At 42.5% G+C, this 26,885-nt stretch overlaps 1 protein-coding gene across 9 annotated transcripts in view; it reads left to right on the top strand.

The window, feature by feature from the left end:
- The window catches only part of ANKRD42 (ankyrin repeat domain 42), a 54,422-nt gene extending 27,537 nt beyond the window's left edge, over positions 1 to 26,885 (top strand). For 5 of the 9 annotated variants that reach the window (XM_059708293.1, XM_059708294.1, XM_059708295.1 and 2 more), the window contains 6 exons: positions 6,728 to 6,853; positions 13,349 to 13,454; positions 17,352 to 17,524; positions 18,694 to 18,820; positions 23,827 to 23,971; positions 26,230 to 26,885. In XM_059708293.1, the coding sequence (XP_059564276.1) occupies positions 6,728 to 6,853; positions 13,349 to 13,454; positions 17,352 to 17,524; positions 18,694 to 18,820; positions 23,827 to 23,971; positions 26,230 to 26,319 (767 nt within the window). In that variant the 3' untranslated portion in view covers positions 26,320 to 26,885. Of the gene's footprint in view, positions 1 to 6,727; positions 6,854 to 13,348; positions 13,455 to 17,351; positions 17,525 to 17,730; positions 17,810 to 18,693; positions 18,822 to 23,826; positions 23,972 to 26,229 lie in introns of those variants that run through there. The other 4 variants (XM_059708296.1, XM_059708300.1, XM_059708298.1 and 1 more) reach the window with 4 other exon arrangements.

The following is a 26,885-nucleotide window of genomic DNA, read 5'->3' as shown; positions in this document are numbered from 1 at the left end:
GGACCCGCAGCTGCAGCGGCCCCGCGATCGTGGGCTCCGCTTTAGGCCCAGGCAAGGGACCCCTAGCTCCCGGGACTGCCAGCTTCGACCGTGCCCAGCTCCCATCGCTGGCTCCACCCCTACTTCCTGCTATCACTGGCCAGGGTGGCAAAGGCGCCTGATTCTCCGATCATGGCTGGGGGGCAGGGCAAAGGCGGCCCCAGGGCTGCCTTTTCCCTGCCCCCAAGCTCTTAGCTCCCCCCTGGGTTTCCGATCACTGTCAGTGGCAGGGGGCTTCTTCCTGCTTTCCCTTTTGCCTCCCTGCATTGTGCCTACATATGCAAATTAACCGCCATCTTGTTGGCAGTTAACTGCCAATCTTAGTTGGCAGTTAACTGCCAATCATAGTTGGCAGTTAATTTGCATATAGTCCTGATTAGCCAATGAAAAGGGTATCGTCGTACGCCAATTACCATTTTCCTCTTTTATTAGTGTAGATAGTATTCCATTGTAGGAATGTATATATTTTATCAATTCACCTGCTGATGAGTATTTGGATTGTTTTCAGTTTGGGCTATCTAATAAAGGAGTAATATGCAAATTGACCATCATTCCAACACACAAGATGGCCACCCCATGTGGTCAAAGATGGCCACCACAAGATGGCCTGCAGGGGAGGGCAGTTGTTGGGTGATCAGGCTAGCAGGGGAGGGCAGTTCTGGGCGATCAGGCCAGCAGGGGAGAGCAGTTGGGAGGGACCAGGCCTGAAAGGGAGAGCAGTTGGGGGTGATCAGGCCTAAAGGGGAGCAGTTGGGCGTTGATCAGGCTGTCAGGGGAGTGGTTAGGGGGTGATCAGGCTGGCAGGCAGAAGCAGTTATGGGCAATCAGGCAGGCAGGCAGGCAGGCAGGCAATCGAGCGGTTGGGAACCAGCAGTCCTGGATTGTGAGAGGGATGTCCAACTGCCTGTTTAGGCCCGATCCCGCTGGGATTGGGCCTAAACGGGCAGTCGGATATCCCTCTAGGGGTCCCAGATTGGAGAGGGTGTAGGCGGGCTGAGGGACCTCCCCCTCCCCCGTGCACTAATTTTGTGCACCAAGCCTCTAGTCATTAATAATAGAGATCTGCTCTGAACATTTACATAGACATATGTTTGCATTTTTCTTGTTAAATACATAGGAGTGGAGTATATGGTAGGTGTATGTTTAACATTAAAAAGTTGTCTAATTATTTTCCAAAGTAGTTATATCACTTTACATCCCCACCAGATACGCATGAAAATTCTATTTGCTCCATGGAATTCCCAACATTTGATATGGTCATGTTTCATTTTAGCCTTTCTAATGGCTGTGAAGTGTTATATTATTGTGGTTTTAATCTACATTTTCCTGATAACTAATGATATTGAGCATCTTTTTATATGGGCATTCATATATGTTCTTTTATGAAGTGTGCATTTAATTCTTTTGCCCATTTTTCTTGGATTGATTGTCTACTAATTATTGAAAATTTGACAGTTCATTATGTTTTGTCAGATATATGTGTTGCAGATATTGTCTCCCACTCTGAAGCTTGCATGTTTTTAATAGTGTCTTTCAGAGAGCAAAAGTTTTAAATTTTGATAAAGTCCAATTTGTCAATATTTTACAGTTTGTGTTTTTTGTGTCATATCTATGAAATATTTGCCTGCCCCAAGGTCAGCAAGATATTCTCCTATGTTTTCTAGCAATTTTACAGTTTTAGCTTTTTAATTTCTATCTTTGATCTCTACATCAAGTTAAATTTGATGTATTGAATGAAATAAAGTGTTGATTTTAATTAAAAAAATATAGCCACTTGTCCTAGCTCCATATTTTTGGAAAGCAGCTTTATAAAATATCAGCCATGTGTATATGTATAGGTGTATTTCTGGCCTCTGCATTCTATCATCTACACTAATCAGGGCTATATGCAAATTAACTGCCAACTATGATTGGCAGTTAACTGCCAACTAAGATTGGCAGTTAACTGCCAACAAGATGGTGGTTAATTTGCATATGTAGGCACAATGCAGGGAGGCGAAAGGGAAAGCAGGAAGAAGCCCCCTGCCACTGACAGTGATCGGAAACCCAGGGGGGAGCTAAGAGCTGCCCCCCAGCCATGATCGGAGAATCAGGCGCCTTTGCCGCCCTGGCCAGTGATAGCAGGAAGTAGGGGTGGAGCCAGTGATGGGAGCTGGGCACGGTCGAAGCTGGCAGTCCCAGGAGCTAGGGGTCCCTTGCCTGGGCCTAAAGCGGAGCCCACGATCGCGGGGCCTCTGCAGCTGCGGGTCCCCGCTGCCCGGGCTGGACGCCTAGGCCAGAGGCGTTAGGCCTGGGCAGGGGCGGAGCCTGCAACCGCGGGGAGCTGGGGGTCCCCTGCTCAGGCCTGACACCTCTGCCGGAGGCCTCAGGCCTGGTCAAGGGGCCGATCCGGTGATTGGTGATTGGAGGGTGATGAGGGTCAACTCCTCTGGCCGAGGCATCAGGCCTGGGAGGGGCCTGAGCCGGGGATTGGGGGGATATGATGGTCCCCTTGCCCAGGCCTGAAGCCTGGGTCAGAGGCGTCAGGCTTGGGCGGGGGGTGGAGCAAGCGATCAGAGGGAGATGGGGGTCCCCTGCCCAGGCATGATTCCTGGGCCAGAGGCCTCAGGCCTGGGCGGGGGCCAGAGCCAGTGATCAGGGGAAGATGGGGGTCCCCTGTCCAAGCCTGACACCTCTGGCGGAGGCGTCAGGCCTGGGCAAGGGGCCGATCCTGCGATTGGAGGGTGATGGGGGTCTACGCCTGAGGGCTCCCAGTATGTGAGAGGGGGCAGGCTGGGCTGAGGGACACTCCCCCCGCACACACACCCAGTGCACGAATTTCGTGCACCAGGCCCCTAGTACTAATATATCTGTTTATTTGCCAGTACTACCCTGTCTTGATTACTGTTGCTTTATAATGAGACTATAAGTTTCAAACTTCGTTCTTTTTAACATACTCTTTGGCTATTCTAAGTTGTTTCTTTTCCATATATGAAAATGAGAATAGCTATATCTCAGAGTTGCTAAGAGTCTTAAATGAGGCAGTCCTTGAAAATGCTTACAGGGAGAGAGAACCAAGATGGCGGCATAGGTTAACGCCGGAGTTTGCTGCTTTGAACAACTACTTCAAAAGTGAAACTAAAACACGGAACGGACATCACCCAGAACCACAGGAACGCTGGCTGAGTGGAAATCCTACAACTAGGAGGAAAGAGAAACGCACACGGACACTCAGAGGAGGCGCAGTGGTGAAGTCAAATTCTGAGGTGCGGAGTGTGCGGAGCCGGCTGGCGGCGGAGGGCGCGGTTGTTGTTTTCAATCGGGAGGGAGTCGCAGACTCTGAGCACCAGATCCGGGCGAGTCTTTAGGGACCCAGACTCAAACGGGAGAAGCGGGACTGTCTGGCTTCGGTCAGAGCGAGTGCAGCTTTCTCTCCCAGCTTTGCAGCGGGTGCTGGGACTCAGAGAGGCAGAGCCCCTTGGGACAGGACTGAGAGCCGCCATAACTGTTCTCTCCGGCCCACCCTGTTGATCCTGTGCGACCCGCCCCGCCCAAGCCCTGCACAGAGGCATTTGCCAGATAGCCTCAGGCAAAGGCTAGATTAGCACCTTCCTAGAGGACAGAAGTTCTCTCACTGCTGACACAGCTGATTCTCATAGCCACTTGGCCTGGAGGTCAAACCCTCCCTGGAATTAGCTACAACAATCAAGATTTAACTATAAGACTTCGAACAAAGACCACTAGGGGGTACACCAAGGAAGCATAACAAAATGCGGAGACAAAGAAACAGGACAAAATTGTCAATGGAAGAAATAGAGTTCAGAACCACACTTTTAAGGTCTCTCAAGAACTGTTTAGAAGCTGTCGATAAACTTAATGAGATCTACACGAAAACTAATAAGACCCTCGATCTTATATTGGGGAACCAACGAGAAATTAAGCATACACGGACTGAAATAACGAATATTATACAGACGCCCGACAGCAGACCAGAGGAGCGCAAGAATCAAGTCAATGATTTGAAATGCGAGGAAGCAAAAAACATCCAACCGGAAAAGCAAAATGAAAAAAGAATCCAAAAATGCGAGGATAGTGTAAGGAGCCTCTGGGACAGCTTCAAGCGTACCAACATCAGAATTATAGGGGTGCCAGAAGTTGAGAGAGAGCAAGATATTGAAAACCTATTTGAAGAAATAATGACAGAGAACTTCCCCCACCTGGTGAAAGAAATGGACTTACAGGTCCAAGAAGCGCGGAGAACCCCAAACAAAAGGAATCCAAAGAGGACCACACCAAGACACATCATAATTAAAATGCCAAGAGCAAAAGATAAAGAGAGAATCTTAAAAACAGCAAGAGAAAGAAACTCAGTTACCTACAAGGGAATACCCATACGACTGTCAGCTGATTTCTCAACAGAAACTTTGCAGGCCAGAAGGGAGTGGCAAGAAATATTCAAAGTGATGAATACCAAGAACCTACAACCAAGATTACTTTATCCAGCAAAGCTATCATTCAGAATTGAAGGTCAGATAAAGAGCTTCACAGATAAGGAAAAGCTAAAGGAGTTCATCACCACCAAACCAGGATTATATGAAATGCTGAAAGGTATCCTTTAAGAAGAGGAAGAGGAAGAAAAAGGTAAAGATACACATTATGAACAACAAATATGCATCTATCAACAAGTGAATCTAAGAATCAAGTGAATTAATAATCTAATGAACAGAATGAACTGTTGATTATAATAGAATCAGGGACATAGAAAGGGAATGGACTGACTATTCTTGGGGGGGAAAGGGGTGTGGGAGATGTGGGAAGAGACTGGACAAAAATCGTGCACCTATGGATGAGGACAGTGGGTGGGGAGTGAGGGCGGAGGGTGGGGCGGGAACTGGGAGGAGGGGAGTTATGGGGGGAAAAAAAAGAGGAACAAATGTAATAATCTGAACAATAAAGATTTAATTAAAAAAAAAAAAAGAAAAGAAAATGCTTACAACTGTTCCCGGCATTCAGTAAGGGCTCAATATATGTAGTTGTTATTAAAAAAAAATTATCAAGTATTTACTACTAGAGGCCCAGTGCATGAATTCATGCCCAGGTGGGGTCCTTTAGCCTAACCTGTGATCGGGGCTGATCAGAAGGGAGGGGGCTGGCCTGCTGGGGGGAGGGACCGCGAGAGGTTGGTCCCAGCAGCAAGCTAACCAACGGCTGAGTCCTCAAGGAATCGGGCTCCCTCCTCCCTCCTGTCTGGGTCCAGGGTGCGGGGCTGTCAGGGTGCTAGAAGCAAGCTAACCATTGGCTGATTCCGTGAGGATTCGGGCTCCCTTCTCCCTCCTGTCTGGGTCCAGGGTGTGGGCGAACCAGATTTGGGACTGTCAGGGCCCCAGCAGCAAGGTCTGGGTTAGTGCGCATCATAGCTATTGGCCGGTTGTTCCAGTTGTTCTAGTCATTCAGTTGTAACCATCACTTAGGCTTTTATATATATACACTAGGGGCCCGGTGCACGAAATTCGTGCACTGGGTGTGTGTGCGGGGGGAGTGTCCCTCAGCCCAGCCTGCCCCCTCTCACATACTGGGAGCCCTCAGGCGTTGACCCCCATCACCCTCCAATCGCAGGATCGGCCCCTTGCCCAGGCCTGACGCCTCTGGCTGAGGCGTTCGGCCCGGGCAGCGGGGACCCTCAGCTGCAGCGGCCCCGCGATCGTGGGCTTCGCTTTAGGCCCAGGCAAGGGACCCCTAGCTCCTGGGACTGCCAGCTTCGACCGTGCCCAGCTCCCATCGCTGGCTCCACCCCTACTTCCTGCTATCACTGGCCAGGGCGGCAGAGGCGCCTGATTCTCTGATCATGGCTGGGGGGCAGGGCAAAGGTGGCCCCAGGGCCGCCTTTGCCCTGCCCCCAGCTCTTAGCTCCCCCCTGGGTTTCCGATCACTGTCAGTGGCAGGGGGCTTCTTCCTGCTTTCCCTTTCGCCTCCCTGCATTGTGCCTACATATGCAAATTAACCACCATCTTGTTGGCAGTTAACTGCCAATCTTAGTTGGCAGTTAACTGCCAATCTTAGTTGGCAATTAATTTGCATATAGCCCTGATTAGCCAATGAAAAGGGTAGCTCGTACGCCAATTACCATTTTTCTCTTTTATTAGTGTCGATAGATATTCTAGGCACTAGTAGATCAGGTACATTCACACATCGATGTGTGTGTGTGTGTGTGTGTGTGTGTGTATATATGTATATATATATATACATACATACATATAAATATATATATATTTGTATATGTGTATATACATACCTGTACTTCATTTACTTACGGTTTACTTTCTTCACTTCCTTGCAAACAGAGGGAAAGAGTGGTTTATGCTAATGTAGGACTTGAGCCAAGTATGTCTTTATGCAAAGGGTCAAAAATGACCATCTCTTTGTGTTTTTTGTGAGCAGAGCCATGGGTAAAAGGGACTATGACTAAGAATAGTTCTGGTATAATACTACTACTAGCATGTTTGAGGTCCTGAGGGGTGGACAGGCTACACAGTTAATAATAATCTTATTTTGTGGTTCTCTTTTTATTACTTTGTTGTTAACAGAACTAATTTCAATATAACATTCTCATACTTCAGTTAATATTGAAATCTAAAATGTGCACCCGCTTAAGGCAGAAAAAAAGAATTCGCTCATGTGTTTACTGAAATGCTGAATTTTTTATTCATAGGTTTAGCATTTCCAGGTCATGTAGCTGCCTTTAAGGGTGATTTGGAAATGCTTAAGAAATTAATAGAAGATGGAGTAATCAATATTAATGAACGTGATAATAATGGATCAACTCCTATGCATAAAGGTGAGTTATGATTCTTTGTTGTTTTTTAAAAATATATATTTTATTGATTTTTTTACAGAGAGGAAGGGAGAGGGATAGAGAGTTAGAAACATCGATGAGAGAGAAACATCAATCAGCTTCCTCCTGCACACTCCCTACTGGGGATGTGCCCGCAACCAAGGTACATACCCTTGACCAGATTGAACCTGGGACCCTTGAGTCCACAGGCTGACGCTCTGTCCACTGAGCCAAACTGGTTAGGGCAAGTTATGATTCTTGTTTAATTTTCAATTCTGACACAATTGCTATTGAATTATTTACCTTTTAAAATAATTACCCATCAGAAACACATGAAAATGCATGGCAGAATGCTTAATTTTTATTTTATTTTATTTTAATTAAAAATGTTTTAATTGATTTGAGAAAGAGAGAAAGGAAACATCAGTTTGTTGTTTCACTTTTTTATGCATTCATCAGTTGATTCTTATATGTGCCCTTACCAGGGATACAACCTTGGTGTATCAGGATAATGCTCTAACCGACTGAGCTACCCGGCCAGGATCAGAGTGCTTAATTTTTAATTCAAGTGTGATACTCCTTTTATGATGTCAGATATTTACACATTTTCACATTTGAGGGTAATTCCAATAGAAGTTCTCTTTTGATTTTGTCATGTAGTTAAGATGTGAAATTCACGGTTAGAGAAATTTCTTAGGAGTAACATTTTCTTTGGACTGAAAATGTCCTGTTCATGCTAAAACCATATCTATCTTTTAAAAATGTTTTTATTGATTTTATAGAGAAAGGAAGAGAGAGAGAGAGAGAGAGAGAGAGAGAGAGAGAGAGAGAGAGAGAGAGAGAGAAACATTGATCAGCCTCCTGCACGGCCCCCACTGGGGATTGAGCCTGAAACCGGGTATGTAATGGGAAATCAAACGAGCAACCTCTAGGAGAATTTTCTTTATTCTAATACTCTGCAAAAAATGTTTTTTCTTCTATAGAAATATCAACATGATATGAACACGTTTTCTAGATATGTGCAATTTTTCTCTGCACTTCCTTCTATGTGGAATTCTAAAAGATTGATCCATGTTTTTTTGTTTTTTTTTTTTTTAGTCAGACCTTGTCAGATTGTCAACTCAGTGCAGGGAATATATCTCTAGGATTTATTATTGCCAATATCCCTTTCATTTATAAAATAAAAAGCCAAATCTTTAACCTCTAGCACCTGAAATTTCTATTTTGCTTCATTAGTGATATTATACTTTTTTAAATAATGTGATGGCTGGTATTCTTGTAAAAGTCTTAGAGTAAAAAGAGTAATGTTGCTCTAGCTGAGTTGGCTTAGTGGATAGAGCATCAGCCTGCAGACTGAAGGGTCCCAGATTCGATTCCAGTCAAGTGTTTGTACCTTGGTTGCACGCTTGAACCTGGCTCTGGTCAGGGACCATGAGGGAAGCAACCAATCCATGTGTCTCTCTCACATCCATGTTTCTCACTCTCTCTCCCTTTCCCCCTCCCTTCCATTCTCTCTAAAAAGCAATGGGAAAATATCCTCAGGTGAGGATTAACAACAACAATAAAAAGACAGTAGTCTTGTTAATATAGTCCTGTGTTTGAATAGGATTTTATTTTATAAATAACTTCTGGTTGTTATTTATTTCATAAATTATGAAATAATGTTACTGTTGTTTAGGTTCTTAGCTTAATCATTAAAGTTCATTTAATTTATAATGTATCTTAAGAATCTTAAGCACCATGTGTACCAATCTAATCTAATAAAAGAGAAACATGGTAATTGGCGTACAACCGCTACCCTTCCCATTGGCTAATCAGGGAGATATGCAAATTAACTGTCAGCCAAGATGGCGGCCGGCAGCCAGGCAGCTTGAAACTAACATGAGGCTTGCTTGCTTCAGTGACGGAGGAAACCAACCTTCCCCGCCTGCCTTGCAGGCCTCTGAGCCTGCAGTTTGAAACATTTTAACAAATATAGAAGCTAAAAAAAAAAAAAACCCCAGAAACCAGATTTCAGTGAGCTGGGATCTCAGAGCTGGAGTAAGACCTGGAGTTATACATTGTTTCGATTACCTACTTTCAGCAGGGGAGGCCTAAGAGCTGGAGCCTCAGAGCTAAAGCTGGCCCAGAATTAAAAAAGAAAAAAGAAAAAAAGGAGCGGTCCGGAGCTTCTGTCACCCGTCAGCCTGAAAACAGCCCTCAGCCCCTCACCCAGACTGTCCAGGCACCCCAGTGGGGACCCCCACCCTGAATGGGGTGTGACCAGCTGCAAACAGCCCTCAGCCCCTCACCCAGACTGGCCAGGCACCCCAGTGGGGACCCCCACCCTGAAGGATGTGTGACCAGCTGCAAACAGCCATCATCCCCTCACCCAGGCTGTCCAGGCACCCCGAATACCCCCACCCTGATCCAGGACACCCTTCAGGGCAAACCAGCCAGCCCCACCCATGCACCAGGCCTCTATCCTATATAGTAAAAGGGTAATATGCCTCCCAGCACCGGGATCAGCGGAGCCAACAGGCCTCCCGGCACCAGGATCAGCGTGACAAGGGGCAGTGCCCAAACCCCCTGATCGCCCTGTGGCTCTGTGTGTGACAGGGGGTGGGGCCACAACCTCCCTATCCGTCCTGCTCTGTTCATGACAGGGGAAGGCGCCTCAACCTCCTGATCAGCCCTGCTCTGTGCCTGATATGGGGAGCTCCCCAACCTCTGATCGCCCTGCGGTCTGTGTGTGACAGGGTGCGGCGCCCCAACCCCCCACCCCCCCCATGGGCCCTGCTCTGTGTGTGACGGGGTAGAGCCATAACCTTCCCATCGGCCCTGCCCTGAGTGTGAGAGTGGTGGCATCCCAACCCCCTGTTCGGCCCTGCTCTGTGGGTGATAGAGGGCAGCGCCCCAACTCCCCTATCGGCCCTACTCTCTGAGTAACGGGGGAGCTCCTCAACCCCCTGATGGGCGCTGCTCTGTGCGTGACGGAGGCAGCGTCCCAACCCCTGGATTGGCCCTGCTCTGTGCGTGACGGGGTGGCGCCGCAACCTCCCCATCGACCCTGCCTTGAGTGTGACAGGAGGCAGTGCCCCAACCCCCCAATCGGCCCTACCCTGAGCGTGACTGGGGGTGGCATCGCAACCTCCCGATCGGCCCTGCTCTGTGCATGACAAGGGGCGGCGCCCCAACTCCCCAATCGGCCCTGCTCTGAGCCCAACCAGGGGCTTCACCTAGGGATTGGGCCTGCCCTCTGCCACCCGGGAGCAGGCCTAAGCCAGCAGGTCGTTATCTCCCGAGGGGTCCCAGACTGCGAGAGGGCACAGGCCAGGCTGAGGGACCCCCCCTTCCCCCCGAGTGCACAAATTTTTGTGCACTGGGCCTCTAGTCCTATATAATAAAAGCCTAATATGTTAAGTGTCTGGTCTACCCAGTTGGCCATTCAACCCATCAAAGCACAATATGCTAATGATATGCTAAGGCTGCTCAACTGCTTGCTATGACATGCCCTGACCACCAGGGGGCAGACACTCCAACTGGTAGGTTAGCTTACTGCTGGGGTCTGGCCAATTGGGACTGAGCGAGATCGGCTGAACACTCTGGAACCGTCCTGTGGTCCCTCCGTGGCTGGCCAACCTCCTGTGTCCCTCCCCGGCCCTGATTTTGCACCGGTGAAGTTCCTCAGCCTGGCTTGCACCCTCTCACAATCCAGGACTCCTCAAGGGATGTTGGAGAGCTGGTTTTTGCCCGATCTCGCAGGCCAGGCTGAGGGACCCCACTGGTGCATGAATTCGTGCACTTGGCTTCTAGTAGTTTTATAAGAGAAAGGGTATTTGGGGCAGAAAGAAGGCGAAGTGAAAGGGGTTTCTCTTATACATAGAGGGGTCCCACTTTGGTAAATGCTATTCTGTAGTTTGGAGAATCTCACTCCATCCACCTCTACTAGCTGTCTAGGCATTAAAGCTTTTCACTATGGGATTTATGAATGGAGTGGATACTTAAAATGTGCATAAAAGATTGTGGTTTTTAAAAAATGTGCTGCCCTGGAGAAAAGCCCCCATTTTATGACCTAGGTACAACCAGTTTTTATTCCTAGTGTGTATGTGGGGTGTCATTTAGGAGAAGCAAAAGAGAGGCTCACTCACGGTATTTATAATGCATCTTTGGGGGGATGATACATTAAAGTAAGTTTTACTTGCCAGATGGTTTTCAGCCTATCAGTCAGTTCTTTACCAGTTGAACTGAGATGGAAATGAGGGAACTGGAAGAAGGTTCTAAAGAGATTGATGTACAACAATAGAGTGTTTGGGTTACAGCTATTGTGAGAAGGTGAGAGGGTGAAAGTGAAGAGGAACCAAAAGGGTTTGCCCTTTACCCCTTCTCTGGTCAGTTTGTCCGTAAGAACTCCTGGGGCCAAGGGTGGATCACATGGTATGGTGGAGGGGTGATAAGTGGCTGGAGCAGGAGAAGGGAAATTTTTGTGTACATTATCTTATTTTCTGTGGAGTATCTGTATGCTAAATCAGGGTAAATAAAAGTTTCCTTATAATTTAATTAACATGTTGTCAGTCTATCTGCTTCTTTTTCTTTTATTTTAATTTTGATTCAGTAAATAAGCTGCAGTATCAGTCATTTAATGATTTTTAAATCTACTATGACTTCTCTTTCGTTTACTTCTAAGCTTTAATTATTTCAAATCATTTTTTAAAAATTTCTAGCCACTGCATAATTTTTTCTTGTTCTCATATAAAACATTGGTCCAATTAATAAATATATTCTAATCAATATATAATAAGGATCTTAGATAAAAATTCTTTTATTGTATTTCATTGTAGACAAATTACTTAGCGCCCCCCCCCCCAATATTAACTGTGTAATAAAATGGAAATGTTGGGTTAAACTCTGTTTTATAAAGCTCACCATTGTTCAGGATTCATAAATATGGTTTTGTAACTCTTACAGAGAAAAGATGTTGCTGTTTTTGTTTAAAGTAGGGTTATGTCTACAGGTATGGGAAATCCTGTAGTATTCTTTGTTAGCTATTTTGGATTTGCTGTAGGAGAAAAGACAAGCGAAAAGAGAAGCCCCAGGCTCCTCAGGGGCCAATTCTGAGTTTGGAAGATGGACCTGAGTCATTTCGGGAAAGGTAGGATAAGAGTGCTTATACTAGTAGACCTTTTGTAAGCTGGGCCATAGGGCTATAGTGATGGGGTTTGCTTTGTCATTGGATCTGGCTTTGTGTCCTTTCCTCTCTATTCCCAGTATTGGAGGTAGATTAACTTTTTAAGACACCAAGCCATACCAAAAGTTCATGCTCTGATTTATTTTACAGAGGTACATATATATTCAGTACCAGTCATGTGCCCACACCATGAAAATCGCGTGAGATCTAGACCTTACTGTTAAGGAGCTATATACTTATACCATGAGCAACTAGAGATTTGTATAAGTCAGGATGTAATAAATGGCAAAAAGTTTTTGGTTGTTAAAATACATGCAGTGGAATTCAGGAGTAGAAATTGAACAGAAGTTGCTAAGTGTTAAATTATTGAGGAAATATTCATGGGAATTCATAAATAATACCTTATGTTTATATAACATTTAACTGTCATGTTCAATCCTTACTGTAATTTTACAAGCCAGCAGTGTAAATCACTGCTGCTTTATAAATATGAAATTATCTGTGTAAAAGATGAGAAAATTGAGGTCCAGAGGAACCAGGTTTTTTGACTGAGGTTGCACAGTTGGTAAGAGCAGAGCTTAGATTTCATTTATTTATTTTTCTTCATTCACTCATCAAATCTATAGATATTTGTTGCAGGTCTGTATGTGCCAGCCACTTGCTAATTCTGTTCTGTCCTTCAGTCTCATTGTTTAGAAGACCTAAATTCAGCTCTTTTAAGTTTATTAAGTCCCCCTGTCCCAGTTTCCCTGAGTCTTGAGATGGACTTAGAAGGATGGGTAGAAGTCAGATAAGCATAGAGTTGAGTGATGTACACTAGGTGAGAAGACACATAAGCAGTGTTGTGGAGGTGAAAATTAATATCAAGTGCATGTGTCTGAAGAGCAAGATTTAGAAAAAGGTGTAAATAGTTTAGGTAATTGGGGATCTATAAATTTTGAGTTGTGAGGGTCAGAGGAATAAGTTCTGTGATAGAAGATTGGTCAGGAGCTATCAATACCAGCAGACAGTCACTCAATAAGATTAGAAAAAATTAGATTATAGTTTCAAATCCATTACTTACTAGCTGTGTGATGCTAACGAAATAACTTCTTTGAACCTCAACTTTTATATCTGTATGTAAAGTTCTCTGTATAGGTGATGGGTACAGTATATATTTGATTACATGTTTGTCTGATGAATGAATAAATGAAATGGAGAAAATTACATCTGCCCAATTTATTGGTTATTGCAAGTATCAGTATTTATGAAAGTACTCTCTAATGGTGTTCAAAGTTTGGAAAGTTGCTACTAGTAACAACTTTTTGTGTATTTTCTGTTTGTTTTTACAGCTGCTGGACAAGGCCACATAGAATGTTTGCAGTGGATAATTAAAATGGGAGCAGACAGTAATATTACCAACAAAGCAGGGGAGAAACCCAGCGATGTGGCTAAGAGGTATCCCTATATGCTTCACTTTTTTCTTTTTGGTTTTGTTTTTAAAGTTTTGTGTATACTCTGTTATACTTGGAAATCTTTGAAGATTCAATGGGATGACATTGTCAAATGCTAAGAGAATGACAGTATTCAAGCTGAATAGACATTTGACAGTATATTAACTCTTTTCTTTAAAGCAGTGATTCTCAACTAGGAGGAAGTGTCGTCCCCTTTCCTAGAGGAGGGGCATTTGGAAATTTGGGTTTGTCACAATGACTAGCAACCATCTATATATCCTATCTAATAATAGACAAACATGGTAATTAACTGTACCTCCGACATGCTTCCCATTGGCTAATCAGGGTGATATGCAAATTAACTGCCAACCAAGATGGTGACCGGCAGCCAGGCAGCTGAAGCGAACAGGAGGCTTGCTTGCTCCAGTGATGGAGGAAGCCAAGGTTCCCCGCCTGCCGCTGCTGGGCTCTGAGCTTGCACTCTAAGAAACAATGTTGCAATTATAGAAGCTAAACAAACCCCAGAAACCTGCTTTCAGCCAGCCGGGCCTCAGAGCTGGAGCTGCAACTATGTTTCAATTATAGAAGGTAAATAAATCCCAGATACCTGCTTTCAGCAGCCGAGGTCTCAGAGCTGGAGCCGAGCCTCAGAGCTAAAGCGGGCTCTCAGCTCCAGTGACAGCCATAGAAGGTAAATAAATCCCAGAATAAAAAAAAGAAAAGAAAAAAAGGAGAGGTTGGGAGCATCAGTCACCCACCAGCCTGAAAACGGCCCTCAGCCCCTCACCCAGACTGGCCAGGCACCCCAGTGGGGACCCCCACCCTGAAGGGGGTGCGACCAGCTGCAAACAGTCATCATCCCCTCATCCAGGCTGGCTAGGCACCCAAGCGGGACCCCCACCCTGATCTGGGACACCCTTCAGGGAAAACCAGCTGGCCCCCACCCATGCACCAGGCCTCTGTCCTATATAGTAAAAGGGTAATATGCAAACTGACCCTAACAGCAGAAGGACTGGGAATGACTGGTCACTATGACACACACTGACCACCAGGGGGCAGACGCTCAATGCAGGAGCTGCCCCCTGGTAGTCAGGGCGCTCTCACATGGGAGGAGCTCTGCTCAGCCACAAGCCAGGCTGCCAGCTGCCAGTACAGCGGTGGTGGTGGGAGCCTCTCCTGCCTCAGCAATGCTAAGGATGTCCGACTGCAGTTTAGGCCTGCTCCCCGCTGGCAAGTGGACATCCCCCGAGGGCTGCTGGGCTGCCAGAGGGATGTCTGATTGCAATCTTAGGCCCAATCCCCTGGGGAGCGGGCCTAAGCCAGCAGGTGGTCATCCCCTGAGGGGTCCCAGGCTGGGCTGAGGGAACCCCTCCCCCCCCCCGAGTGCACAAATTTTTGTGCACCGGGCCTCTAGTATATATATATATAAAAGCCAAGAGACCAGAACACCAGAACAACCGGTTGCTATGACATGCACTGGGGAGGCAAATTGGCCTGATCAGGGCCCTGATTGACACCCCCCCAATTGCCCACAGCCCCTCCCTCCCGGCCAGTCCTAACCATGATGGGTGCTCTTCATCCTCGATCAGAGGCGGGGCCAGCCGGCCAACTTCCCACCGCCCCTTTCCCCCACTGGCCGGCCTGATCAGCTCTCAATGGGGTGGGCCGGCTGGACCCCACCTTTGCATGACTTCGTGCACCGGGCCTCTAGTATTCATGACCCCCAAAAGTTTTCTTGTGCTCCTTTTTAATCTCCCTCCCTCCCACTGCTGGCTTCCCTAAGCAAACACGGGTCTGCTTTTTGTCACTGTAGATTAGTTTGCATTTTTAGAGTTTTATTATGAATGGAATCATATAGTAAGTACTATTATATAGCTGGCTTCTTTAAGCCAGCATAATTATTTTGAGAATTCGTATGTATTAGTAGTTCATTTCTTACTGCTGAACAGTTTTCCATCAGATGTAGAATTCTATAGTATTCCATAGTTTGATTATCCACTAACCTGTTGAAGGATATTTTGATTGTATCCATTTTTTGGTGATTATGAATAAAACTGCTATAAATATTTACATACAGGATTTTGTGTGAATATAAGCTTTAAGTTTACTTGGGTAAATACTTAGGGGTAGTATTGGTGGGACATATGCTAAGGGTATGTTTAACTTCATAAGAAGCTGCCAAAGTGCTTCCAAAGTGATCATAGGCATTGACATTCCAAAAGTCTCTGTTGTCAGGTTCTTTGATTTTAGTGATTTTAGTAGGTGTGCAGTGGCATCTCATTGTGGTTTTAATTTGCATTTTCCTAATAAAAATTATTTTGATTTTGAGCATTTTTTCATATACATTTTTTCCATTTGTATATTTTCTTTTGGTGAAGTGACTGTTTAGATCTTTTGTCCAGTTTTTAAAAGTGAGTTGTTTTCTTATTATTGCTTTACAAGCTATTTATATATTCTGGATACTAGTTTTTTCCTTACGTTTTTATTTTGTAAAAATGTTCTCCCAGTTTAGGCTTGTTTTTTTAATTCTGTTAACAATGTCTTTGAAGAGCAGAAGTTTTTTTTTTTTTTAATCAATTTGTTCTTTTATGGATTATGCTTTTGGTATCATAGCTAAGAAATTGTCAATTAAAACAAAGTCACAAAGATTTTCTCCTTTGGTTTCTTTTAGATGTTGTATAGTTTTAGGTCTTACATTGAGGTCTATGATGCATTTTGAGGTATGCATCCAAAGTGTTCTTTTTTTTTTTTTTAAATATAGATATCCAATCATTGTAGCACTATTTGTTGAAAAAGCTGTCCTTTCTCCACTTTATTACCTTTGTGTCTTTGTCCAAGTTAGTGTCCATATTTGTGTGGGGTTATTTCTAGGCTTCATATTTTGTCTATTGATCTGTCTATTTGTTTATCTTTATACCAGTATTATATGGGTGATTTAATACTACGAATATATCTGGAGTTAATAATAATTTCTGGCCCACATTTTTTTTCATTCATGCACCAAAAGGCTAGGTGTAAAGTGTAATGTTGAATCTGTATAAAGCAAGTACTCAGTAAATGAAAGCTGTTAAATTACAACCTAGTAATAGAACTAATGATTTCTGTTAACCTTATAATTTCCTACATATGTTTATTTCTATATCTTTAATGATTTTCAGTACCTGGTGAAAAGTATGAATATATGTATGTACGTGTGTGTAGTTATGTGGTTATGGAAAACATAGAATTTGAGGTTTTTGTGGTTAGCGAGTAATTATCCTTGTCCTAAGAGAAAGCATTGAACATCTTGATTAGGAAAACTGTGGAAAAATATGCAGATTACATGCAATTACAACAACTCCAAAATCAAAGGTATATTATTGGAAGCTTCAGAGATGTAGGAAATAGCAAAGAAAATAGAAAATATGGATGGAAAGTCATTATTTTTCCATTAAATTTCAAAGCCATGTCAAGTGCTTTGGGTTGAAGAAGAATCAAGATTAAGGGTGCTAGAGCTATAGTTATCCCTAAAAATGGAACCATAACTAATTCTACAATCTAAATTAGGCCATCAGAAAAAGGTAGTAAATGCAGGCGATCAAATAGGGTGGTTTTGAACTTTCTGTTCAATTTAGCAATTCTCTTTTGGTCTCCTCTTTCAGTTGGGTTTTTGCCAATAAAAATGATAGAATCTGTCTTTAATGATCACTTGTCCTTAGTGTCGAATAACTGAGTTTCCCATGTACTACTAGCTGGATATAGTACATCAAATTGGCACTGAGATTCAGGTATAGTTTTGTTCCTTTACTGAATGGGTGGGTTGGTGGCATAATGTACAAAGTGTAATTACTTAAATTAAGTTCAAACTGCAGTTTCAATTTGAAAATTGTGGTTCTTGTTCATTGGTGATTCTTTTCTACAGGTTTGCCCATTTAGCAGCAGTAAAGCTATTAGAAGGGCTACAGAAATATGATGTAGATGATAATGAAATTGATGAAGATGATATGAAGTGTTTTATAAGACATGGTGTTGAGGGAAGCACTGATGCTAAGAATGATTTATATCTTAATGAGTCGGATAAAACAGATGCCAGAAGTAAGTGTGCCAACTCTGTTGTGATTTGTTCTTTAAGAAATGCCATAGCCATTGTCTTTCCTCCAAATTTGAAAATTATCCTAAAGATAGCTATTATCTACAAAGTAAAATACTTTCATTTTGGGGGGAACAAGAACTAGTATAATTTTGGTACTAGGGGTTGTTGAACATATAAAAAATGTAAGACATGATCTCTTTCCCTCAAGGAGGAATATGTTATATAAGAGGAAACATTATTTAAGTGGATCATAGGAAACAGGAAGAGACATCCCAAGGATTTCCATGGTTAGTTGGCAAGTGATTTTTTACAGATAATAATAGCAGCAAATATTTATTGTCTACAATGTGCCAGATACTGTTGTAGTTATTGGAGAAACAGTGAACAATATAAAATCCCCAACATCACCCAGAATTTACCTTCTGGAGATGTGGTGGTGACAGATAATAAGAAAATAGATACATAAAGAAAATAAAGTAGATTGGTGCTATAGATAAGATAACCATTAGAGGAGTCCTCTCTAAGGGAGTGACATTTGAGAAGAGACCTGACCTGAGCCTGTAGATGCCAGTTACCTATTCCCCTCCACCCATCAAGTTCACAAGCAACAATGTATCCAGATGATGTCAAATGTCCTTAGGGGAGAAAATCACCCCAGGTTGAGAAGCACTACCATACAGAATAGAAGGTTCGATAGTTGGAGAATAGCTAAAAGCTGCTCTCAACACACTTCCTTCTCTCAGTATCCTCTTGCATAGATATTACAAGTAACTGATCATAAAATTTGGGAGCTGGGCTAGTTATTGTTTTAAATAAATGCAGCATATTTCAATTTTTCTAATTTTTGTCGTATCATAGATTACGCATGGTCCTGTAATATACCACTACTCTAAACCACTGCTAGTCTTTAAACTTCCTTGTTCATAGTATTAAAAGTCATAACAGTCTGATACACCCTCCAAGAGCAGGAGGAGAACCCTCCATTTAGGTTTATCATTGCTTGTTCATCCAAATATTATTTACTGATATTTATCCTTCTGTGTGTATGCCACCTCCCTCCACCTCCTCCCCAAACCACACAGACACTGGCTTTAGAGAAAGAATAGGCTACAGGATGAGCATACTGCCAGCACCTGTCTAAATTAGGTTTCTATGCAACTCTGTCTTGCAGTGAGAGCCTATAAGAAAATTGTAGAATTGAGACACCTCCTGGAAATTGCTGAGAGCAACTATAAACACTTGGGAGGGATAACAGAAGAAGACTTAAAGCAGAAGAAAGAACGGCTGGAGTCTGAAAAGTAATGTCCTCCAAACTTTAATGGTTTCTTTTTAGTTCTCTCTCTAAATGCCATGTGAAGGTTTGTTGACCAACAACTTGTTTTGTTATCCCCACCAAAGGACATAAGAGTCTATCCTGTTTTCCTCCTAAGTCCCCAGATGGAGAAGGTATTAAGATTTTTTTGTGTGTGTGTGTTAAAATACACATAACATAAAGTATAGCATCTTAACCATTTTTAAGTACAATTCAGTAGTGTTAAATAGATTCACATTTTTGTACAACCTATCTCCAAAACTCTTTTCATCTTGTAAAATTGAAATTCTGTAGACTTGTGGTTTTTTGTTGTTGTTGTTTTTTTGAGATCACAGCTACTTTGAGCTTTTCAATCAACGTATCTATAACCATCCCTATCAAATTGGACTGCTTATTCATGAATCTGAGGTCCAGGGCTGTGGTACCTCATCAGAGGATGCTCTGTGTCCAGAGGCAGTGAGCAGTTGCATCCTTTACTCCCTGCTCCCTAAGTTGGCTCTCTGCACATTTGGTGCCTCTCTACTTAATTAATGGCTGCTGGAATAGAAGATGCCTAGTGCTTATTTCTTCCCACTGCCTCTCTGCTGTCGGTCCGCTTTTCAGAATGGACAGGGAACAACGGGAGACAGGGGAGAAGACTTTTAATCAAAACTTGGGTCTGTACAGAGGATTCTCCTCTTTCTCCGCCCTCTCCGTTGGTTGGGTCTCTTTCCCTCAGACTCTTAGAACCTCCCGCTTCCCTTTTCTCTGTTTTCTTCTGAATATTGACTCAGTAAAAGGTCTGGTGAATGCATTCAGAGTAATATCTAAATCTTTGATAAGGGTTAATATATTATCCTTCCATGGATATTTGGGAATTTGAGTAGAAGACAAAGCTTTAAGCCAAAATACTCTTCTCATTCAGTGGGATTTTAGAGACTAGTAAACTGGGGCAAAATTTAAATTTTTTTAAAAAACCAGGGGCCTTCTTGATGACTCACAGACACCAGGGGGGGTAAGGGCATGAGTGTGTGTGTGTGTGGGGGGGGGCCGCAATGGGGCGATAAGGACACATATGTAATACCTTAATTAATAAAGAAAAAAATTCTTTATTATTTAAGGTATTACATATAGTATTACATATGTCTTCTTTTCCCCCCATTGACCTCTCCCTGGCTACCCCCACCCCCCAGCACATGCCCTCACCCCCCTACTGTCTGTGTCCATTGGTTATGCTTACATGCATGCATACAAGTCCTTTGGTTGATCTCTTACTCCCTCCACGTTTCCCTGCCTTCCCTCTGAAGTTTGATGGTCTGTTCGATGTTTCTGTCTCTATTTTTGTTCATCAGTGTATGTTATTCATTATATTCTACAAATGAGTGAGATCATGTGATATTTATCTTTCTCTGACTGATTTATTTTGCTTAGTGTAATGCTCTCCATGTCCATCCATGCTGCTGCAAATGGTAAGAATTCCTTCTTTTTTACAGCAGCATAGTATTCCATGTGTAGATGCACCACTGTTTTTAATCCACTCATCTGCTAATGGGCACTTAGGCTGTTTCCAAATCTTAGCTATTGTAAATTGTGCTGCTATGAACATAGGGGTGCATATATCCTTTCTGATTAGTGTTTTTGATTTCTTGGGATATATTCCTAGAATTGGGATTACTGGGTCAAATGGAAGCTCCATTTTTAACTTTTTGAGGAAACGCCATATTGTTTTTCCACAGTGGTTGCACCAGTCTGCATTCCCACCAGCAGTGCAAGAGGGTTCCTTTTTCTCCACATAGCTAGTACTTATTGTTTGTTGATGATAGCCATTCTGACAGGTGTGAGATGGTATTTCATTGTCGTTTTGATTTCCATCTCTCAAATGATTAGTGACTTTGAGCATATTTTCATGTCTCTTGGCTTTCTGTATGTCCTCTTTCGAAAAGTGTCTATTTAGGTCCTTTGCCCATTTTTTGATTGGATTGTTTATCTTCCTTTTGTTAAGTTGTATGAGTTCCCTATAAATTTTGGAGAGTAGGCCCTTATAGGATATAACATTGGCAAATATGTTCTCTCATGCAGTGGGCTTTCTTATTATCTTGTTGATGGTTTCTTTTGCTGTGCAGAAGCTTTTTATTTTGATGTAGTCCCATTTGCTTATTTTCTCCTTAGTTTCCATTTTCCTAGGAGTTGTATCAGTAAAGATATTGCTACGACATTTGCCTGCTTTTTTGCTGTCTATGGATTTTGCTAAGATTTTTATGGTTTCCCATATTATGTTTAAGTCCAAATAAAAATGGCTACGAACAAGTACCTATCAATAATAACCTTAAACATAAATGGATTAAATGCTCCAATCAAAAGACATCGAGTGGCGAAATGGATAAGAAAATATGACCCATATATATGCTGTCTACAAGAGACCCACCTCAGAACAAGGGACTCACACAGACTGAAAGTGAAGGGATGGAAAAATATCATTCAGGCAAATGGAAATGAAAAAAGAGCTGGGGTAGCAATACTTATATCTGACAAAATAGACCTCAAAGTGAAGGCGATAACAAGTGATAAGGAAGGCCACTTCATAATACTAAAGGGATCAATACAACAAGAGGATATAACTCTGGTAAACATATATGCACCCAATGTAGGAGCATCCAAATACATGAAAAAACTTCTGGAAGACATCAAGGGAAAGATTGACAACAATACAGTCATAGTAGGGGACTTTAATACCTCATTGGTATCACTGGATAAATCCTCTATTCAAAAAATCAGCAAAGAAACAACAATCCTAAGTGACTTGCAAGATCAGATGGACTTAATCGACATCTTCAGAACATTTCACCCCAAAGCTACAGAAAATACATTCTTCTCAAGTGCACATGGGACATTTTCAAAGATAGATCACATATTGGGACACAGGCAAAGTCTCTTCAAATTCAAGAAGATTGAAATCATATCAAGCATCTTCTTAGACCACAATGGCTTAATATTAGAAATAACTACAATATAAATAATCAAAAAATTCAAACACTTGGAGGCAAAATAGCATGTTATTAAACAATGATTGGGTTATCAAAGAGATCAAAGGAGAAGTAAAAAACATCCTGGAAACAAATGACAATGAAAACACAACAACCCAACATTTATGGGACACAGAGAAAGCAGTCCTGAGAGGGAAGTTCATAGCATTACAAGTCTACCTCAAAAAACAAGAAAAACTGGTAATAAATTACCTAACTCTACAACTTAAAGAATTAGAAACAGACCAACAACAAATGCCCAGAGTGAGCAGAAGGAAGGAAATAATGAAGATCAGAGTGGAAATGACGTAGAGACCAAAAACAAAATTCAAAAGATAAATAAAGCCAAGAGCTGGTTCTTTGAAAGGATAAACAAGGTTGATGAACCTTTAGCCAGATTCACCAAGAAGCAGAGAGAGAGGACCCAAATAAACAAAATCAGAAATGAAAAAGGTGAAATAACAAAAGCCTACAGGAATACAAAGGATTGTAAAATATACTATGAACAACTCTATTCCAACAAACTGGTCAACCTAGAAGAAATGGACATATTCCTAGAAAAATACAACCTTCCAAAACTCAATCAGGAAGAATAAAAAAATCTGAATAGGTTGATAACTATGGAGGAAATTGAAGCAGTCATCAAAAAACTTCCAGCAAACAAAAGCTCTGGTCAGATGGCTTCACAGTGGAGTTTTACCAAACATTCAAAAAAGAATCAAAACCAATCCTCCTCAGACTATTCCAAAAAAAAATTCAAGAGGAAGGAACCACTTCCAAGTTCTTTCTATGAAGCCAGGATTACCCTAATCCCCAAACCAGATAAAGGCACTACAAAGAAAGAGAATTACAAGCCAGTATCTCTGATGAACATAGATGCTAAAATCCTCAACAAAATTTTAGCAAATCAGATCTAGCATTCCATTAGAAAGATCATACACCATGACCAAGTAGGGTTTATTTCAGGGATGCAAGGATGGTAAAGTATCTGTAAATCAATAGAAAAAACACACAAAAAGCAAAGAAAAAGAAAACAAAAGTTTAAATCAATTCATGCCATTTCTCTGCTCAGATCCTCCAGTGGCTTCCCTTTTCACTGAGAGTAAAAGCTCTACTTTACTGGATTCCTTTTACCTCTCTGACCTACTATCCCTTTTATACTTTAAACTATTCCAATCACATGGCCTCTGGTTTTCTAACAGGTCACCAGGCATACTTCTGATGTAGGGCCTTTACACCCGCTCTTCTGTGTGTAATGCCCTTCCCCTGGAGGTCTGCTTGATCATCTTCCTCATTTCTTTAGAACTTTGCTCCAAAGCACCTTCTTAGTAAGGCTTTCCCTGCCACTGTGTATGAAGTGTTAATGCCCTCTTCAACAACATTTTATAAGACCCTTTCTTGCTTATTTTTTCTCCCTTAGCATTTATCAACTTCCAACATACCATAATTTCTTATTTTCTTTCCTGTCTGTCTTCCTCCACTGCTAAGGCAAGACCTTGAGGGCATATTTGGCCCATTTGGTGTACTGCTGATCCCCAGTATCTAGATTAGTGTTGGTTCACGTAGCTTCTTAATACATATTTGTAGAATACAGTGGGGGCCTTGACTTACAAGTGTCCCGACTAATGAGTTTTTCGAGATACGAGCCGTCTCTCGGCCAATTTTTTGCTTTGAGTTGCGAGCTAAAATTCGGGTTACGAGCCAGCTTCAGATACCCCACTGCTAGTTGGCGCAGCGAACGTCACAGTGAACACCACAACATCAGCCCAGCATCACGTGTCTCACTCGTTCACTTTAATGATTTGACATATGAGTAATTTGAGTTACGAGCTCCATCACGAAACGAATTAAACTCGTAAATCAAGGCCCCACTGTACAGTTATTTTTTTTTATTTGCCTTAAATACAGTGCATGGATGCTTTTCACTCTTACCAAAATCATATTTAGTTCATATTGGAGACTGACTGAAAACAAAATCTATTTTTGACAGGACTATCCAAGAGCTGCAGGGCCAGCTGCAGTACGAACGACTGCGGAGAGAAAAACTAGAAAGTCATCTGGATGAGTGTCGAGCAGAGGTGGATCAGCTCAGGCAGACCCTGGAAGATATTCAGGTCCCCAATTCCATGCCGGCGGTTAGTGTCCTTCTTAACACATTTATCTTTCTCAAGAAGTAGTATACAAGAGTAGTGAAGAGTTCAAGTTTTGGACTGGGGATATCTGGATTTGAATCCTGGCTACAACCCTTTTTTGGTTTGAACAAATCATTTAACTTCTCTTTGCCTTAGTTGTAAACTGGAGGTAATAATTTATATTTTCTAGAGTGTTGTAAGGTTTAAATGAATATATATCTATGTATATTCCTTCATATATCTATACTAATAATATAAATATGTAAGTTGACCATCCCTCCACAACAGCCAATCAGGAGTGAGTATGCAAATTAAACCGACAAAGATGGCGGGCTTGTGGGCAGCATGCATGTGCACGGGCGTTGAGCGGCCGGGGGGTGGGTGGGATGTGGCGGTCGTCCCCGGGACCCCAGCCACTCAGAGCCTGTGGCCAGTGCGTGTGCACGCCGATGCCGAGTGGCTAGGATCCCGGGGACACCACTGGAGTGTCCGGTCCTGTCAGCCTGGCCTGGGGGCAGCTGAAGTTCCCAGAACCAAAAGTGCGGGGAGCACCAGGAATTCTGGGAATCATAGTTCTGGTGGCAGCCCGTGGACCGGAAGCAGAAGCCCATAGCGTGGGGAGCACCAGGATGGCTGGGAATTGTAGTTCTGATGGTAGAAGCTTTGCAGGATCTCTAGACACTAGAGCAAAGTGAGCCTGGAGCAAGTTACTGTTGTGGGTGGGGGATGGAGGGAAAGCAAAGGTGAGAGACATAAGTAAAGTCAGAGTGTTGAGGAAAAATTAAAAGGAAGATATCCTGAACTTCCTGAAAATCTCCACCAATGGAGCAAAGAAAAAAAAAAGACCTCTATTATTCTGTGAGCACCAAACCAAACTGGGTAGGGGTCTCAGACAATTCGCTCATATGATTGCAAAGACAGACAGAAACTCCCGGATTGGAGAGGACTCCCCTGAGGGCTACCAGATTGGAGAGGGTTTCAGGTCGGGCTGAGGGACCCACCCCCATGCACGAATTTTGTGCACCGGGCCCCTAGTCTATAATAATATAAGGGTAATATGCTAATTAGACTGGACATCCTTCCAAATGACCTTCCAGATGAAGCCAGGGCTGCGAGGGAAGTCCGGGTCCCAGGTGCCAGAGGGAAGCTGGTGCCAGCAGCCGGGGGAAGGAAGGCCTACTCTTGCATGAATTTTGTGCATCAGGCCTCTAGTACACACATATCTACATATATATCTACATATATATTGGTTAGAACAGCAGCCTGGTTCATAAATGTGCAGTGTTGTTCTTATTATTGTACCATATAAGGAAAAAATATTTGCAGAGTAATAAAGAATTCTAAGGCAATTAGGGAGTATATATAAATATAATTTAACATTCTAAATAGCCAAAATAAAGTGCTTTGAGTGGAATCCATGTAAGAAATTGTCAGTTTCTCAAAGGAGCAATTTTAAGAATAGAAAGCTAGCATGGAAGTTGTCATAGTATCCCTTTGTTCAGATTACATTTGTAACACAAAGTTCTTACACATATTATCACATGTCATTTGATCTGCTCTCATTTAACATCTGAGGAAACTGAAGCTCAGAGAGTGGAGTTGTCTAAATTCACACAACTAGTTATGGTGGGATCAGTATTCAATCTCTAACTTTTGATTCCATAGCCTTATCACTTTTCATAATTCCCAGCTGGAACTATGAATTTGGAATGTGGAATATAGGAAAATGCTTATAGTTATAGATGAAAAGGACAAATCTCTAGAAGGAAGCTAAAAAGAAAAGAATATGGAAACAGATACAAAGAACAAATACAGGAAAAGAGGTGGAGTATTTTTATAATTGAGTGACAGCGTCAGCAGGAAACCCAGTGGTACTTGTATTTCAGGCCACCTGGTCTCAGGAGAAGAGGCAGAAAGTACACTGGGGAAACTTTACCCTTGCTCCCTTCTGTGAGTGAAGACAGCCATGATGTGGTCCTTGTGGACAGCTCATGTGACATAGTGTAGGGATTTGGGTACGTTACATATTTTCCTTTCATGGGAAATTTTTTCTTCAGTCACCAAGGGTGAGCTAGTTCTGTTCCAGACATGTATCACCTCAAACCTGATCTGTATGGCAAACTTCCTGACACTGTTTTATTTTACTTTAATCTAGAGTTGGAAATATTAGCATCATTAATTTTTTCTTTTGGAACAAATAGAAAGATAAAATGTGTCTAGGGTAGAAATCTTACTTGGTTCTCTTTTTTTGTCATTTATAGGAAGATGACTCTTCTTTTGAGTCAAGCAAAGAGAAGAAGCGAGTGAAGAAGAAAGTGTCTTCTGGGGGCGTTTTTGTGAGAAGGTACTAATCAATGAAACGAATTTAAATAAACTTGCTTGATTTTTCTCTTTTATTTAAAAATTGATATGTTAATATGTTCAACTCTTTTCAAGTTACTCTGATATACAATTTATTCCAATTCTTAAGGCAGAAATGTTACATAACCTCAAAGGAATTGTTAAAATTGCATGTACTCAGTTGTATCTCCCTCCCAATATATCCTCTTTATAGTTATGTAGGCAAGTCAAGATTTAGATTTATGAGTAATTAATTTAGCAAAATATTCACATAAACTTTAAAACATAATATTAAAGTTTCCAAAGGAATACAATTCCAGATGTTAAAATTATGATAGATATTAAAAATTATTAAAAATTCTATTATAGCCCTGACCAGTTTGGCTCAATGGATAGAGCGTTGGCCTGCGGACTGAAGGGTCCCAGGTTTGATTCTGGTCAAAGGCATGTACCTTGGTTGCGGGCACATCCCCAGTGGGAGGTGTGCAGGAGGCAGCTGATTGATGTTTCTAACTCTCTATCCCTCTCCCTTCCTCTCTGTAAAAAATCAATAAAATATATTTTTTAAAACATTTTA

Source organism: Myotis daubentonii, chromosome 9 (genome assembly GCF_963259705.1).
Source record: "Myotis daubentonii chromosome 9, mMyoDau2.1, whole genome shotgun sequence".
In the NCBI taxonomy this organism is placed as follows: Eukaryota; Metazoa; Chordata; class Mammalia; order Chiroptera; family Vespertilionidae; genus Myotis; species Myotis daubentonii.
The sequence above is the reverse complement of the archived record's forward strand: the minus strand, read 5'-3'. Positions and strand labels throughout refer to the sequence as shown.